This window comes from Primulina tabacum, unplaced genomic scaffold (assembly GCF_025594145.1).
Source record: "Primulina tabacum isolate GXHZ01 unplaced genomic scaffold, ASM2559414v2 Contig697, whole genome shotgun sequence".
In the NCBI taxonomy this organism is placed as follows: domain Eukaryota; kingdom Viridiplantae; phylum Streptophyta; class Magnoliopsida; order Lamiales; family Gesneriaceae; genus Primulina; species Primulina tabacum.
Window position 1 is genome coordinate 14,387 of NW_027459855.1, and position 19,432 is coordinate 33,818.

The 19,432-nt window shown below is 35.6% G+C and overlaps 1 protein-coding gene across 1 annotated transcript; it reads right to left on the bottom strand.

Moving 5' to 3' along the window:
• Window positions 1-416: 416 nt before the first annotated feature.
• On the bottom strand, window positions 417-4,643 carry LOC142534810 (inositol-3-phosphate synthase). Its single transcript, XM_075641536.1, has 10 exons — window positions 4,335-4,643; window positions 4,145-4,213; window positions 3,704-3,839; window positions 3,362-3,609; window positions 2,357-2,583; window positions 2,166-2,281; window positions 1,895-2,071; window positions 1,573-1,761; window positions 1,396-1,458; window positions 417-824 (listed from the first exon to the last, which is right to left on the bottom strand). The coding sequence occupies exons 1-10, from the start codon at window positions 4,520-4,522 to the stop codon at window positions 705-707; spliced, it is 1,533 nt and encodes a 510-aa protein (XP_075497651.1). The 5' UTR covers window positions 4,523-4,643; the 3' UTR covers window positions 417-704.
• Between the last annotated feature and the right edge of the window lie 14,789 nt (window positions 4,644-19,432).

The window sequence follows — 19,432 nt, forward strand, 5'->3', positions numbered from 1 at the left end:
GAACGAATTTTTTATCGAACCGAGCTATGAGTAGCTCACAAGCGACTTAATACATCACATCCCTATACCCGGCCTAACGAACGTTAAGAAGCTTAACTTTATAGACATGTATATGAAACAACCGCATGATATTTTTTGGCACTGCAACAACTTGAATATTATTGGTTCTTATTCAATTTAAGAGCCCAAACAAAAGTTTCTATACTTAAATTCAGTTCCACCTGTACAAGTGACATTACATTGGTCAAGGCATTCAAAAATTAGCCAGACAATCAACCTTCGGTGTACCAAGAGTTAAACCCAGTACGTTTCTTAACTAAATAAATTTACATGATAGAAAATCATTTCTACAGGCACGATACTAAATAGTAATAGATCAAATTTCAAACCAAAATAGATGTTACAGCCCAAAGACATCTTGGCAAAACGAAAATCAGATAGATAGATGTGTATATATAGAGAGAGATTAAACAACACTTCACAACTAGAAGACTCCATGTGACTCCGCTTTCGCTCCGCCATAGATTAACCGAGACGAGCAAAGTCGAAAATGCATAGTTTTCTGTCATTTCATAACTACAAGAAACTAAAAAATACTACACACCAAAAGACACAAATACTTGTCTTAGAGAGTACTAAATTAAAGCCGAAAATAAACAAGAACGGGAAATATTTATATCGCGATAATATTTCCGCAATTTTCTTCACTTGTATTCTAAAATCATGTTGTTCTCTGGAGCTAATCCAACACAAGCCCTGAGAATGTTCTCAAGCATTGCCCTTTGCTTTGAAAGTGCATTTACCACTGGAGTACCTGGAGGAACCTGTTTTTCAACACAAAACAACAACTCTATTATTATACCCTTTTCGTATCGGCTTAAAATATATGTTTGAAAAGAATGCAGTGGACATCTATATCAACTAGGTGAACCATTTTTATAGAACAAAAACGTATACAACAATATTATAACAGAGACCCAAGTCCAGGGCGAACATGTGAGCTTGCTTGCAAACTTATAACCCTATATGATATATTTGAAAGTTTTATAATAAGTTTTCCCAAAAAAAATACCCAAAATAAAACCAAAATGCGATGAAGCGTTGCCTCGATCATTTAAGTGGTCCTTAAGATTTAGCGTTCATGTTCACAAGAATAAATAAGTCTGAAATAATGAGCCACACGTTTTGCTATCAACGGTGTTTGCAACATCAAAGGATCACATCAACTTTATCAGCTGCTGGTCCATATTGGACCGGGGGACCAAAGTCAGAATCTTCATAAAAAAATTGTATGAAATGGACTAGACTTGATGTCGATTTATTTTATCATGAAAAATAAATTTTGATTCCCATTTTATTAAAAAAAAAAAAAAAAATTCCTTGGAGTTCACTTACCAGAGGAGCTTTGGTAAGGTAGCTGAGGATGGTGGCCACAGGGTGGAAAGAATGGAATTTTCCCTGTGAAATTGGAGATGAAAAGAAAATATAAAACTCTATGAGCACAAAATCGAAACGGGCTTTAATGTCAGTACTCAGTACTATACATTCGAATGCTGATATTGCAAGAAATACCTCTTCCTCAGCTTTGAGCTGAATTCGAGTGCTGAGTTCCGCTATGAGGACCAAATCCAAGATTATTGGAGCTGCAAGAAGAGAGTCCTCACAAGTGTTGTGCAACACAATGGTACTTATCCCTCCCATAAATATCTCCGAAATGTATTCATCCATAGCTCTCTTGCTATCTCCCACGTATGGCACATACTATACGTTCATCCACCCCACAGGAAATGCGGTTATTAATCAAGATTTAACAAAATTTTCTATTACCAGAATGCAAATTACCAATATATGTATTGAGTATGTATATGCAAATCAAAATTGATGGTGGTCATACCTTGATAACCACCACATGGTCAGGGTGCTCTCCAGGTTCATAAAGGATGCCATTGCTAGCAACCATGTCGTCAACAACATTGCTTTTAGAAATCTCCTTAGACCGGAAAGTTTGAGGCGCCGACAGATTCATCCCATCATTGTTTCCCAAATGATTATAGCTCACTATCGATGTTGGCTGTAGCAGTAAACAAAATTAAATTAACACACCCAAAAAAAATACAAAACAATCTTGAACATGATGCATAGTTTATCAAAAGAATGTGATGTACCTTGATACCAGCTCCAACAAGAAAATCAACAAGCACTGACTTCATCTTGGTTTGGCCACTCTTAAAATCATCTCCGCCTATCAAACTGTTCCTTTGAATCGCCAAATCAATCAGCCCTGGACAATCGAGATGACTATGATTAATTACCACTTTTGACATTAAAATTTTGGTTATAAGATTATTAAATTTACCTGGAACGAAAGTGTTTTGGGGGCTGCCATTGATGAAGGGCACATTTTCAAGAATACAAGCAATGGCAAACAAGGTTGAAGGAGATATTTCGGCCTCGTTTCTCTCAAGTGAGGCCATGAGGCTTTCTACTGTATCATTGAGACCAACAACAACATTACTGTATCTTTCGGTGTTGGCTGTCCACAACACCACTATCTTGTCCACCTTATTTTTCTCCTTAAACTCCCTAACAAAATCATAGAGCTCTCCAAGTTAATACAAAACTCAGAAACTCATCTTGACGTTATTTTCTCAACAAAAAAAAAACAAATATTTTTAAAAAATTCTGGAATATGTTTAAAGGGTTATGATAGTTGCCTAGTTGTCCAAAAAGTGGCTGAGTTCAAATAATTTAAGATGGGGACCAAAGTAGTTCGAGGCATAAGCCGTCAAATTACATTCTCTCTTTCCCACTTCTTTTCATAATTTTCAACATTTTGCAAAAAGACAGATAAAATCACCACCACACCAACTGATTTCTTTAAAAAAAACTTATATATATCAATCAATGTATTAAGCAAAAATTAATTGGGGTGTGATGTATATATAAGTTGTTTCATTCTACTTGAACTCTTAGTTCTGGCATTGCCTGCTGCCCCAGCTGAAAAAAGTGATCTTATGATGTTCCTCATCTCTTCTACACCACTCAAAACATATTTATTTTCTTAATTTCATTTCAAGAAGTAGATTGTGTGTGGCACTTTGTGAACTCCACCATCACTTGATCACAGCAAAAAATCCAATTTGAAAAAATCAACAAATTCAACGCCATTAGCCAAGGAACAATTCTACATATTTCAGCATGCCCCACAGAATACACAGAGATGCAAAATCAGTAGAACATCGTCCTAAAGCCCAAGTAAAGTTCAGACTTATATAGCAGAAGACACCAACCTGAGTCAAGTGACATGAATACAATAATATATTGACATGAAGAAATAAAAAAAAACATTAAAACTAAGTACCTAATGTCTTTTATAACTTGCTCAACTTGTTGTTTCTTGGTTCCTTTGATCACGTTGTCCGCACGTGACCCTTGATTTGCAGCAATGAAATCTGGGTCGTAGATTCCTGGGAGTGGAACCATGTGTTCCATGTAGGACCTAAGCTGCTTCTGAAGATCAATATCTAATACTTTAGCCCTTCCCATTGAATCAGCCAAGTTCATGTTACTGATATCCCATCCCCCAAATATAATATCATCTGGGTTCACCTATTCATATTCAAAAACAAAAATCATTTATACTTTATGTAAATTATATTAAAATATACATCAGAGATTCAGAGGAAACATAGGGGTACTGTACCATGGGGAGCAAGCTCTTGAATGGGGCATAGATTTCTTCCCCATTGAAAGAACCAACTCTGATTGAGGATGCCTGGGTGAGTGACCCAAAATAATTGGCTTGTTGAACCTTGTCTTTTGTTGCCCATGAAATCCCTCTGAAAATCATTCAACCCATGTCTCAAAAATTTTGTCACGCTTCCACAAAATGACAGAGAACCAAGGAAAAACCATGAAAAAATGAATCTTTTTGTTTTACAAGGAATACGGATATAAATTCCAAAAAGTTGTTTCCGTTTTCCGTAGAATCTTGTCTTGAAAATATTATACCAACAGTCACAAATTCACAGATTTCCTTCTGAGATTCACCAACAAAATCCCACAAACGTTTGATTCTATTCCATTTTTTAAAAACAAAAAAATTAACCATATCCAAATTTATATTAAAAAAAAAAAAACTCACTCTCGATTCGCAATGACACCAGCAGTAAGGGTCGAACCATTGTTGCCTCCCCATCCAACAAGCATAACCCTACAAAACCCACGACAAGAACACAAAAAATCAGAAGACACGAAATGAAACACAATAATTGAAATGCATGTGCCATAATCTCGCAACAGCAACACATTAACGCCATAATCAACGAAATTACCCCAGTTTAGGCACACGGGCATCGGTCTTAAACTCGTATTTCACGGTCTTCGGCTTCACAATCCATTGATAGGTGCCATTTCTGTTCTCGTGAACAAGCTCCGTGGTCTCATAATTGTACACGGACTGAATCTCACCATCAGAATACTTGACATTCGGGCTGTCTACCTGAAAACTCTCAATAAACATCTTTTTCTTCGTTGAAAATCGGCTGAGGATTCAACGAAGGAGCGCCTAGAAACCAATAAATCGAAGGCGCAAGGACCCCTACACCTTTTTAGTGCGTGAGCGGTGTATGTGCAATCGGTTGGCGGACTGTAACCTGGCATATATAGGCGGATTGGGGGGACAAGTGGCATTGTATAACTGATCTGGCCATACACAAAATGTGAACCTTGACCATGCAAATATACCAAAATTATAATTATTGTGATTATCATTGTTCGGGGAAGGAGAGAATCCCGAAAAAATTATTATTTTCAAGAAAAAAAAAAGTTCCCACGAAATTAAATTAAAAATAAATTATTATGATGTAATATAATGAATATATTAATAGAAATTTGGTTTTTCGGTAAGATTTTATGATAGAACTTTGGTGTGATTATCTACATATGTGTGGCACACAATAAATATGCACAAAAAACTATACATTTTAGCCTATACCAGTTAAAATTAACCTAACATAATTAATAAGGAAAGAAGTGTAGGGATTAAGATAATTGTTAACGAAAATTATACTCTAAATCTAATTAAGAATGTTTATCGAATTGGATCAATCCAGAGTCAAACTGAGTATTTTTCTCCTCTTTTGTTGAGTGATAAACACATCACTCTTGGCTCCGTTTGGTACTTGTGATACGATAAGTAAATGATTAATAATTAAAGTGATTAAAAATGAGATATATGGATTAATAATATAGTAGGATAAATAACATGATGTTTGGTATGATTTTAAAATGATTGTTTGGTATGATTTTAAAATGATGGATTAATTTTGTAAATTTTATTTTAATGACCAAAATGCTCCAAATGCTAAATAAATATATATTCTTAAAATAACTGGATAGATAATTAAATATTTATAATTATAATTTACATTTATTAAAATTAATTTAAATATATTTATTAGAAATATATTTGTAAATATGCATTTATTTTAATAATTAAAATAGTAATAATATTTTGAATATTAATGTTAAATAAAGTTTAAGTAATAATTTGTAAGGCCCGAGATTTTATTACTGTAATATGAGATTAATCTGAAATGATTTATTTATTAATCGAGATGATTATAAACGGAACGGATCAGACCGGGAGAGCCGAAAGAATATTTGACATGAGATGTAAGGAGAAGTCCTCGCGCACATGCGCGACGTGTTGGGCGCACATGCGCGAGAAAGGCAGAACCTTTCGCGCATATGCGCGACGTAGATGGCGCACATACGCGGGATGGGCAGAATGTTTGGCGCATATGCGCGACGTAGATGGCGCATATGCGCGAGCTGACAGAATGCTGGTTCGAACTACCGGCGCATATGCGCGACTTTGTGCGCACATATGTGCGCAACGTGCAGAACATGCACGACGCCACTTGCCTTGCTGCATGCATGGTATGTAAATATATATATATATATATATATATATATATAATATATATATATATATATATAACTCGTTTATCCTTCAGATTATTCAGAAGAAAATCGAGAGTTTGGAGAGAAGTGTTACTTCGTGATTTTAGAATTCAATTTGCAAAGAATCCGTCCGTTCGATTTTAAATCCGACTTCAGTACTGTGTTCCTATCAACGCAGGCTACAACTGGACGTAAGTTTTGTTACGTTTAGACATGATTTGAAATTATGATATTGTCGGAATTGAATATGAATCAGATATGATGTTTCTGCTACAGTAGGCATTGTATAATTGAATTCAGATTAAAGAATAGACTGGTTATACAATTGTTATGATTTTCAGAGTTGAATTGATTGAGATTTGATATCAGAGTTGAGTTATTACTGATTTTAAGTGTACCGATATTGAGATTAGGAATTGTATTGATACTGATTATGAATTCTGGTAGTATCTCTGTGATGTTGAGATTGACGGGGTTATCGAGACTGTATCGTTATGCCGTCGAAACATCAGTTGATTTAGATTGATCAGATTCAGTAATGATTTCGATTGTATCGTGATATCGTTGATATGAATTAGATTGTACCTTGTTCAGATATGGATCAGATTATATACTGATTTGAGTATTGATCAGAACAGGTTTTGAATCAATTTATATACTGATATTGTATTTATGCGATTGTCATTGCCAGACTAGGTATGGACAGATTGGAATACGAGACTTCGTCTTCATCAGACCGAGAAGAGAAAGGTATAAATTGATGTTAATTGGGAGATCGACTTGAGTTAGATTTAACTCGAGTTTCCCTAAACCACATACTTGTATGGTATTGTTTTTATACCTTTGTATTTTAATGTTATGTTTATTCTATTGAATTAGAAGTAGAAAGCAGAGAACTATTGAGTGAGAGTCACTGACAGAGGGGTTAGATTTTGACAGTATAGTCACTGACCCATTGCACATTGTCAGACTAGGCTTAGTCTTGGTAGATACGCCAAGGCACTGGACGTTTGGTGTATCGATATGCTTAAGATACAGACATTGTTCTTATTGTAGATTATTCGATACAGCTAGACCAAAGTCCAGAAATAAGAACGTACCGCCACCGCGACTGGTAGTAGTAGGTGGGAGACTTGTTACGTTCTTATTCACCGGGATCCCTAGATTAGAATGAGAGATGAGTCGAGTCTTAGATATCGAGACTAGAACTTGATTACAGAGTTGTATTATTTATGTTTCGTAGATTACGATTCAGATATTATTTACAGATTGGTATTGATACATGTTGTTTGATTATGCTACATGTGATAAGATATAATTCATGCTTTTATGTTAATTCGGTTAACTGCATGTATACATTATTTATACTGGGATTTATTCTCACCGGAGTTATCCGGCTGTTGTCTTTTTTGTATGTGTGCATGACAACAGGTGGGACAGGATCGGGGTCAAGAAGACGATGAGAGGAGACAAATTAGAGTGGTGATTCCGGACTTATTGTAGATATGGTTTTAACACTTGGAATCTAGTAGTTGAACCTTAGTCTAGTTTCTGATTATTGTACATTATTGTACTTCTATACTGAGATGTATATTAGTAAATTCCATTACGTTCCGCACTTGCATTTTAAAAAGAAAAATTTTTAGACCCTGTTTATCTGAATTGATAATTAACTCCCAAAGATGATTAAGAAGATGATTAGCGTCTGGGTCCCCACATAATTACAATATTATTGTTTTTTTTAAATAATTATAAATATTCTTAAAATAATTTGATAGATAATTAAATATTTATAATTAATAATTAAAATAGTAGTAATATTTTGAATATTAATTTTAATGTTAAATAAAGTTTAGTAATATTATAATATTATTGTTTTTTTTAAATAATTATAAATATTCTTAAAATAATTAAATATTTATAATTATAATTTATGTTTATTAAAATTAATTTAAATATATTTATTAGAAATATATTTGAAAATATTACGGTAATCATTAAACATAATAAATTAGAATTTAATAAATATTTATTTTCATAAAAGATAAGAGGATAAAAATGTAATTTGTGGTGTGTTGATAACTTATCCCACTTAACTTGTTAGATTAATAATCAAATAATTAATTATAAAATTAGGTCTTAAATCGGATCAAAATGATTATTAATATATCTTAAAATTTTAACCAAACATTATATAAGTATGTGATTATTCATATATCTTTATTTAATCACATTAATCAAACACACTAACTGAAAACGACGTTGAATAAGAGAACGATAATGAAATCCAAGAGAAAGGAAAGATTGGATTCCATGAATGATAGATGAGGAACTCTATTGTTGATTTAGTTTCGATTCTAATATTTTTTTATTTTTATTCCACAATCGTTGTTATAATTTCTGTTGTTGTATTTGTGATATTTCATGTTGTGAAGACAATATTTGTTGTTTTTATAGAATGAATAAACTTGTTTAATGTTTCTGTGATACCGAGACTAGTTATTTCTGAATATCTATTTGGAAGTAACATCGTTGTCATAGGCTCAAGAAACAGTGTGTGAAAACGATGCAACTCGAATATTTTAAAACGTATAACAACTCAATCATCATGTGTCTATCGCTCTCCTAAGTTCGTCGATTATTGCACCACAATATTATGAGTGTTCTGAATGCAAGAAAACGAGGATTAAGTCTAAGCAAACGTGAACTAAATGTTTTGATTTGACATGAACGAGAAAAAATAAAGTTAATTTTTTAAATAAACTTTTTAATAAAAGTTTAATTTGAAAATTTAAATACTAAATACTTGATAGTAAGAAAATTTATGAGATTTTGTGTTAATTCTTGAACTTTGTATGTTTGTTTGTTATTTATCATATTGATTGATTTGATATAAATAAAAGTATAATAAAAAATGAAAAAAAAAATTCGTATTTCATAACAAAGTAAAACTTATAACTCTCCGCACGTTTTAGAAATTTGTTTATTAGTGCTCCTTTAATTTGGCTCCATTGCCGCTTGGATGATTTGTGATATCATCATATCTGTGCTTGACGGCCTTTTATAATTTTAAAACCGGAAATACTTTGTATATTTTTAATATTATTGTTTTTAATGGATTGATGATGAAAATACGAGAAGTCGGGGCGTGCTTAGACACCAAATTGTGCCAATCTAAACCGAAAAATCAAACAAATCTTAACTATTTGAATTGGTTGTTATCAAATCATGTGTTGGATTATAATAATTGTTTTTCGTTGGATAGAGTAATCAAAACACGTGTTTGATTCGTTGTATTATTTAAAATATTAGAGTTGAACTGTTATAATTAGCTATAACTTTTGGTAAAACGACAATCGTTTGGTTCTACTAATGGTATCAGAGTCAATGTCACGAGTTCAATTTTCATTAATTGCAATGAGTATAATTTATTAAGAAGGAGATTGTTATGTGCAATAATTATCCTTGTTCGGTTCAGAAATCGGAACATGATGCTTGAACAGTTGTATGGTTTAAAAGATTTGAATTACACTGTTATCACAAAATATAGTTTTTGTTAAAGTGATAAGCATTCGGTCTTACATCATTGTTAGTGTTGATTTTTTTATTAAAATCGGTCTGGCAAAAAAATTTGATTTGATTAAAGATTTAGATGGAAAAAATAGCATTTAATTACATATTAAATAAGTTATTATAATTAATGGTCAAGAACACGAGATGTGTATTATGTAATTTTTATTTTTCGAAAAAACGATTTTGAAACTTATATACGATAATTTTCGAACTAGACTAATGGAAGAAATTTTTTTCTTTGTTAGTTTTTCTCTATTTTTTTGTTAATATTTGCATTATCTTAGTGATAGGCCGTGACATTTGGTATCAGAGCCAGTGTGAGTGGGCGCCGCACATTGTGGCGCGTTTTAAAGCCGTGAGGTCTCGGGTCAATGCGGACAATAGCACAAGTGGTTTGGGTCGTGATATTTGGTATGAGAGCCAGTGTGAGTGGACGATGCATGTTGTGACGCGTTTTAAAGCCGTGAGGCCTCGGGCCAAAACGGACAATATCACAAGTAGGCTAGGCCGTGACATCTTTCTTGTTATAAGTATTTTTTCGTAACAATTTTATTCACTTACTTGTAGAATGTAATAGCAATATGTGAGTGTAAGAATCAATATCACGTGTTTAACTTTTATGGATAGTAAGAATACAATTATTTATAGAGGAATTCTCTAATAACAAATATTGTCTAGGTTAGAAGAATAATCGAAAGTGATGTTGAAATAACCTGTGGGGCCCTTAGCTCATAACCGTTATTACAATGCACTTTGATTAGGGTTAACTAATTACAGCGGAAAACGAGTTTAAAATTTCTTTACAATGAGCCCAAAATATTTCTTCTATAATTTAAATACTAAAAATAGTATTTAATCTCACATCATAAACATGCCCACACGTAATCAAAACCAATCATATACAAACAACTCATATCCTCGGGACATGCCCCGGTATATAAATACATATACATATATACTGGGAACAAATTATAAACCTCAACTCAAACTGTGACTCCTCCAGAAGTACCCTCTCCGGTCTCCAGATATCCTGGAGTACCTGCCATTGTCCACACACAAAGATAACAACAGCCCCCCTTGGGGGTGAGCAAAGCTCCGTATGGAACAACCATCATATATACCACCAGTATCTAAACAATGATATATGGTATGCAATGCATGTATGTCATGGAGGTATCAGATCAAATGCCCATCCACTGAGCACATGTCAGAATCAAACGAATCGCTATCAAATCAATGCTCGAGCTGGCACACCGGCCTCAATAAGGGATACTCGTATGATAGCGTCGACGAAGCGCCATCAAATCCCAAATCTCATATCAATCGTCGGGGCCACAAATGTCTATGCTTTAAGGGTCATGTAATACCAAACATAGCATTGTGTTCACAAACCCCAGAATCCAATCAAATCATATCAGGGTATCCAAGGATCATAGCTCAACGTGCATGTCATGTATCGATGTATGCATCAAACGATGTGTGTTAACAAAACATTTATTCTATACATCGATATTCAAATCACAATGTCATGTATGCCACATAAACTCAACAAATAAGGCATATAGACATGTATTCTCATTCCAATCAATCAAATCAATCCAACATATATCATATAATACAGATACATGTCGTATGTTACCCGGTCGCAACATACCTCAATTCTTCGTTTCCAGTTGATGTAGCCTGAAGATATCGGTATAATACTTTATCTACATCAATAACATACTCATTCCAATCAATAACGTAATCCAAAATCATTAATATGAGTTTCAAATATCTTTTGAAACTTCAAAAATTCATATCAAATCATAATCATATCATAATTCAATTCCAACTTCGAATATGAGTTTATTGTCGGTTATTCTACTACATATAGGAATTTCAACTTCAAATACATGCTATTCCAGCACTTTGATATTTAGAGCTGCTGGAACCCGAAGAAATTTACCTCAGTCAGAAGCCCTCGACGCGAAGATTCCGAATATATAATTTGTTTCGCGTTTAGACAGCGTTTCGAAGTCGATTCGGACGAAAGAAATTCAAAATCTCTCGTGTCTCTTGAAGTTACTGAATGAAAGTGAAGAAGAAAAGAAGAAAGAGAAGTATTCTTATCTCCACCGCTTCGGCGCTCGGGCGGTAGAATTCTCGCGCCCGAGCGCGAGACGTTCTGCCCCCGAGTTGAATTTGTGCCGCGCTCGGACGGTCAAAAGTTACCGCTCAGGCGCGGAACGTTCTGCCCGAACACACATTTCATATATCCTGGCGCTCGGGCGGTCATTTTCTACCGCCCGGGCGCCACACGTTCTGTAAAAATATTGATTTTTGTACTATATTGGCGTCCGGCTTCTCCACTCGAGCTCTTACAACGTCAATTCATATTCGATATTTATTTTCTCATTTTCATTGTCACTATATATATCAAATACATAATCACATGACAATTTCATAAATTATCGATAATCATACAGGATTTACGATAATACGATACACGGTCCTTACATTTCTCCCCCTCTTAAAAGATTTCGTCCTCGAAATCTCAAACATCTCTATATACATAACATTGGCAAACATATATATATGTCACCAGTTATAGTACATATCAAAACTAAAAACAGTAAATGGATCAGTATACATCGAATACAATGGAACAGATGGAAGAGAATCAAACAAATGCGGATATGAATCGCGCATCTTGCTCTCCAATTCCCACGTCGACTCTTCCACACCATGCCGTGTCCATTGCATTCGAACTAGCGGAATCGATTTATTTCGCAATATCTTTTCCTTTCGATCCATAATGCGAACAGGTTGTTCAACATAAGAAAGAGAATGATCAAGTTCAACCTCGTCAAATGCGAACAGGTTGTTCAACATAGGAAAGAGAAGGATCAAGTTCAACATCGTCAGGTGCAAGTACATGTGATGGATCTGGTTCATATTTCCTCAGCATAGAAACATGAAACACATCGTGAATAGCAGATAGAGCTGGTGGCAATGCCAATCGATACGCAAGATCACCAACTTGATCAAGAATCTCGTATGGACCAACATATCGAGGTGATAACTTCCCTCGCATGCCGAATCGAACAGTGCCTCTAAATGGAGATATTTTCAAAAACACTCTGTCACCTTTCTGAAATTCCAAGGGTTGTCTTCGTTTGTTCGCATAACTCGTTTGACGATCCTGAGCAGCTTTCATCCGCTGCCGAATCAAATGAACCTTATCGTTCATTTCCTGTATCATTTCAGGTCCAGTCAATTGTCTTTCACCAATTTCATCCCAGAATAATGGTGATCTACATCGTCTCCCATACAAGGCTTCAAATGGTGCCATACCAATACTCGTTTGGAAACTATTATTATAAGAAAATTCAACCAATGGTAAGGCATCTTGCCATCCCATTTTGAAGTCCATCACAATCGCACGTAACATATCTTCCAATGTTTGAATTGTACGCTCAGTCTGGGCATCAATTTGAGGATGATAAGCAGTACTCATAGCCAAACGCGTACCCATCGCTTCTTGGAAACTATCCCAGAATTTAGAAGCAAACCTGGGATCACGATCAGATACAATTGAGACTGGCACACCGTGCAGTCTCACAATATTCTCGATGTATAAACGGGTCATTCTTTTATAAGGATAAGTCCGCTCATACGGAATAAAATGTGCAGATTTCGAAAGCCGATCAATAATAACCCAAATAGCATCACAGCCCTTGGGCGAACGAGGTAAATGAGTCACGAAATCCATAGCAATATGTTCCCAATTCCATTTCGGGATTTCAAGAATATGGAGTAATCCTCTAGGTTTCATTCTCTCGGCTTTCACTTGCTGGCAGACAAGACATTTCGAAATAAACTCAGCAATGTCCTTCTTCATACGTTTCCACCAGAATTGAGGTCTCAATGTCAAATACATCTTCCGACCTCCCGGGTGAATATTGTATTCGCTACAATGTGCTTCTCGAAGAAGGGCAGATTTCAAATCAGAATTATCAGGAACTACCAGCCGACCATTAAGTCGTAAAGAACCATCAGAAGAAATTTGAAATCCCGACTGATGTCCAGCAGATACAAGTTCTTTCGACTTTTGGATCTGAGCATCGCTTCGTTGGGCCTTTCGTATTTTCGATATCAAGTTCGGCTCAATTTGCAATGCTGAGACAGTGACAGAATTCTAATTCGAGTGAAAAGTTCAGCCAGAAGTACATATATCCTCATGTACCTTGGCGACACAAACAGAGGCTAAAACAGAATCATAAACTTTCCGACTAAGGGCATCCGCAGTAACATTCACCGATCCAGGGTGATATTGAATCTCACAATCAAAATCCTTCAGTAGATCCATCCATCTGCGTTGCCTCATATTCAAATCAGATTGAGAAAAAAGATATTTCAGACTTTTATGGTCCGAATATATAACAAACTTTTCTCCATACAAGTAATGGCGCCAAATTTTCAAAGCAAATACAATGGCAGCCAATTCAAGATCATGAACGGGATAACGAGTTTCATGATATTTCAATTGACGAGACGCATAAGCAACCATTTTGTCGTGTTGCATCATAACACAGCCCAAACCTTTACCAGATGCATATGTACACACCACAAATCCTCCGGTACCTGAGGGAATAGTAAGCACAGGTGCGGTGGTCAATCTCGTCTTCAATTCAAGAAAACTAGCTTCACATTCATCTGACCAAATGAATCGCTGATTCTTCTGTGTCAGTTGAGTAATAGGTTTAGCTATTTTCGAAAATCCTTCAATAAAGCGACGATAATATCCAGCTAAACCCATGAAGCTACGAATCTCAGGAACATTCGTAGGTCTTGGCCAATTTAATACAGCTTCGACCTTCGCAGGATCAACAGATATGCCATGTCTCGAAATGACGTGGCCCAAAAATATAACTTTGTCCATCCATAATTCACATTTGGACAATTTAGCATATAAATGACTAATACGAAGAGTTTGAAGTACCAGTCTCAAATGTTCAGCATGCTCCTTTTTCGATTTCGAATATACAAGAATATCATCAATAAATACAATAACGAATCGGTCAAGATAATCTCGGAAGACACGATTCATTAAGTCCATAAAAACAGCAGGAGCATTCGTGAGACCGAAAGGCATAACCAAGAATTCATAATGGTCATACCTCGTACGAAAAGCAGTCTTAGGCACATCTTCATCTCGAACTCGTACTTGATGATATCCAGATCGAAGATCAATCTTCGAGTATACAGAAGTACCTTGAAGTTGATCAAATAAGTCATCAATACGAGGAAGTGGGTACTTGTTTTTCACAGTAGCCCGATTCAGTTGCCTATAATCGATACACATTCGCATAGTTCCATCTTTCTTTCGAACAAATAAGACCGGAGCTCCCCAATGTGATACACTCGGTCGTATATATCCCTTATCGAGAAGATCATGTAATTGTTCTTTCAATTCTTTCAATTCCAGAGGTGCCATGCGATAAGGAGCTTTAGAAATAGACTCAGTCCCCGGCACAAGATCAATACTAAACTCAACTTCTCGATGAGGAGGAAAATCAGGAATCTCATCTGGAAATACATCCGGGAATTCTTTCGCAACATGAATCTGAGATAGAGAAGGCTCCTTCTTAGAGACATCAATAGCGTAGATAAGATAACCCTCATCTCCGCCAGTCAAAAGTCGAGACATTTCATAGGAAGATACCAATGGAATTTTAGCTTGGGAACCCTTGCCATAAAATTCCACTTGGGTCCATCAATCGGTCGAAATCGAACCACTCTATGAAAACAATCAACAGTAGCTCGATTTGTCATCAAGATATCCATGCCAACAATACAATCAAAGTCGTGCATCTGGAGGACAATCGAATTCAGAAATACCACATTATCCTCATATATCAATACACAATTATGCAAAACTTTCTCAGACAAAATAATCTTACCTGCTGGCGTGGCTACTGGCTATCGACAAAGTATCATACAACGGGGTACACTCAATATCGTAAGATGCAACAAATGCATGAGATATGAATGAATGAGATGCTCCTGTATCAAATAAAACACGTGCGGGATAATCGCAAAGCGTGCAAATACCTGCAATCACGCCACCAGGAGCTTCTCTCGCCTGATCCTTGGTCATGGCGTACACTCTCACTTGAGGAGGAACTTGGGCACTCTGACCACCCGGTCCTCGATATTGTGGGACACTCGACTGCTGAACGGATGGAACAGGAACAGCAGGTCTCATCATACTGGGGCCACCTCTAAATCCTGGCTGGGGTTGGGAAGAAGTCGTACCCCTGTTCGGACATACTCGAGAGAAATGGCCTTCCTGCCCACACTGATAACAAGTACCAAACATACCTCGACACTGCTCGATAGTATGTTTACCCCCACAATGGCTACAGTATGGAGCAATCACATGACTCCCTCTCTGGGATCCACTAGAATTCGAAGAAGACGAAGAAATAATACCAGTCTTCTTGAACTTCTTACCTCTCGGCTGCAAGGTAGGCTGTTGAGCTGACACTGGAGGTGGAGGAGTATACTGTGGACCTCCTCGCCTAAGTCCAGCCTCGGCTGCCTTGGCTCGTTCAACTGCCTCTGCGTAGCTGGTAGGCAATCCAGAAACAACATAAGTATATATAGCAGGATGCAATCCATTCACAAGCCTGTTATATTTTGCCTTCGCATTCCCAGCTACGTGAGGTGCATACTTCAACAAAATAGAAAATTTCGAAGCATATTCTGCAACAGTCATCGTTCCCTGCTGCAGATTATTAAATTCATTCTCCTGAGCAGTATAATAGGATGGAGGGGAATACAGCTCCAAAAACTGGGCCTTGAAAACATCCCATGTGACTTCAATCCCGGCCTCTTTCAATCCAATCTCAGCGGCTTCCCACCAAGATTTTGCTCGGTCTTTCAACTGATAGAGAGCAAGTTTCAGTCTCCGAGCCTTGGAATATTCAACAATATTAAACAAATGCTCAATATCCTTCAACCAGGCCTCTGCTCTTTCAGCACTCTCAGTGCCGAAGAACCTCGGTGGTTTCAAATCCTGGAATCGAGCCATCACTACATCCATGGACAATCCTTCAAATTGTCCAACTATCCTCTTAGTACTGCTACTCGCAGTTTCATTTGTGGGATCCATCTACAATCAAAGGATGAATATCACAAATCAATATCAATTTCACATCATTATCATCTCATATCATCAATCTCATCAGATACTTACTCGAATCAAATCATGTAAGAGCAAGTAATACAAATAGATCAAACACAAGCGCACAATTCATTTGTGCCTATTCACGTGTACACAGACTCAATCGAGCATTCCCAGCTATGCTCTGATACCACTCTGTGTGGGGCCCTTAGTCGTTATTACAATGAACTTTGATTAGGGTTAACTAATTATAGCGGAAAACGAGTTTAAAATTTCTTTACAATGAGTCCAAAATATTTCTTCTATAATTTAAATACTAAAAATAGTATTTAATCTCACATCATAAACATGCACACACGTTATCAAAACCAATCATATACAAACAACTCATATCATCGGGACATGCCCCGGTATATAAATACATATACATATATACTGGGAACAAATTATAAACCTCAACTCAAACTGTGACTCCCTCCAGAAGTACCCTCTCCGGTCTCCAGATATCCTGGAGTACCTGCCATTGTCCACACACAAAGACAACAACAGCCCTCCTTGGGGGTGAGCAAAGCTCCGTATGGAACAACCATCATATATACCACCAGTATCTAAACAATGATATATGGTATGCAATGCATGTATGTCGTGGAGGTATCAGGTCAAATGCCCATCCACTGAGCACATGTCAGAATCAAACGAATCGCTATCAAATCAATGCTCGAGCTGGCACACCGGCCTCAATAAGGGATACTCGTATGATAGCGTCGATGAAACGCCATCAAATCCCAAATCTCATATCAATCGTCGGGGCCACAAATGTCTATGCTTTAAGGGTCATATAATACCAAACATAGCATTGTGTTCTCAAACCCCAGAATCCAATCAAATCATATTAGGGTATCCAAGGATCATAGCTCAACGTGCATGTCATGTATCGATGTATGCATCAAACGATGTGTGTTAACGAAACATTTATTTTATACATCGATATTCAAATCACAATGTCATGTATGCCACATAAACTCAACAAATAAGGCATATAGACATGTATTCTCATTCCAATCAATCAAACCAATCCAACATATATCATATAATACAGATACATGTCGTATGTTACCCGGTCGCAACATACCTCAATTCTTCGTTTCCAGTTGATGTAGCCTGAAGATATCGGTATAATACTTTATCTACGTCAATAACATATTGATTTTTGTACTATATTGGCGTCCGACTTCTCCACTCGAGCTCTTACAACGTCAATTCATATTCGATACTTATTTTCTCATTTTCATTGTCACTATATACATCAAATACATAATCACATGACAATTTATAAATTATCGATAATCATACAGGATTTACGATAATACGATACACGGTCCTTACATAACCACTATATTATATTATTTTTAAAATGATAAGTATACTAATATATATTATTTTTAAAGGTCATAATTTATTATACCGACATAATTAATTCCATAAATGTAATGAATCGTTTAAAATAAAAAAAAAATATTATGTAGTGGTTTGTATTTCGTTGTCTAGTATTTTGTGAGATAGAGACAAGAAGAGGCAAATGGAGAAGCCAAGGACGGGAGATCCACAGAAAGCAGTAGTAGGGCCTGAATTGACACGAGCCAGATGAGGTTGACACGAGTGATAGACACGTGTGGGTCCGACATTCTCACGTGTATTTTTATGTGTGTTGATAATGGATGCTCATATGATCAAACATATATATATATATATATGTATATAAATATATATTGTTTTATACTTATACACATAATGTGTGTGTATATATGATTCATTATATATAAAAAGCTCAAGTTAATTATTAATATATAGTTAATGAAAAATGCTTGATGTACTTATGTATACTTAAATTGATATTCACGTTTATATTTATATGATAAATTACAAAAGTATTTCTTTATCCAAATTAAATCTTTTTTTTATTCTTTATTATCTTTGAAGAGGGAAAATGTCATCCGATGTGTCAATCTAAATAACCCATAATTAATTTCTACGTACAAGCATAAAACCGGTGACATGACATTTAAAATGAGATTTAAAAAATTAGGACTGATTTTATATGAGATTCATTAGCCAAATTATTAAATTGAGGAACACAAAAGTTTTTCTGAGACAGTATGTGACATATCTCTTGTCAAATTATATTAGTGGAAAATATATTTTTATGTTAGATACAAATATTTATCATATATCTATATAATGTTGATTCGTTTCACAAAAGATCTACTCATCGAAGAATTTACAAATTCTGATATTTATCCAATATTTTGTTATGAATTTATGATTATGTTAAAAAATTTAAAACTCTAAAAAATCCTAATCCTGTGCGATCTGATGGGAACCAACATGTCAACTACTAGTGGATCTCGATTCCATGCTAGGTATGATTACTCAGTAGGAGCATCGTTGAGAACCAAAAACAACAATCTTTAATATTTTGTTTCAATTTTCCATGCATTAAGTCGCTATATTTCCATTGAAATTTGATGGGTTCTGACTAGTTATCGGAAAACAGGAAGATTGAAAGCTTAAACCCTAAAAGAAAGTAGACTTGAGTTGCTGCGTTTTAAAAGATTTGAGTTGCATAATTACTATTAGCTATAGCTTTTGATAATAGGCAAGCACTCGGTCCTACAATTTGTATCAGAGCCAATATCACATGTTCGATTCCCATTGATTGTA

Coding starts and splice junctions, on each gene's coding strand:
- LOC142534810 (XM_075641536.1), bottom strand. CDS start 4,522: ATGTTTATTGAGAGTTTTCAGGTAGACAGCCCGAATGTCAAGTATTCT. Junction 4,214..4,334: donor GCCCGTGTGCCTAAACTGGG/GTAATTTCGTTG, acceptor TGGGTTTTGTAG/GGTTATGCTTGTTGGATGGG. Junction 2,584..3,361: donor CAAGTTATAAAAGACATTAG/GTACTTAGTTTT, acceptor TGATTTTGTTAG/GGAGTTTAAGGAGAAAAATA.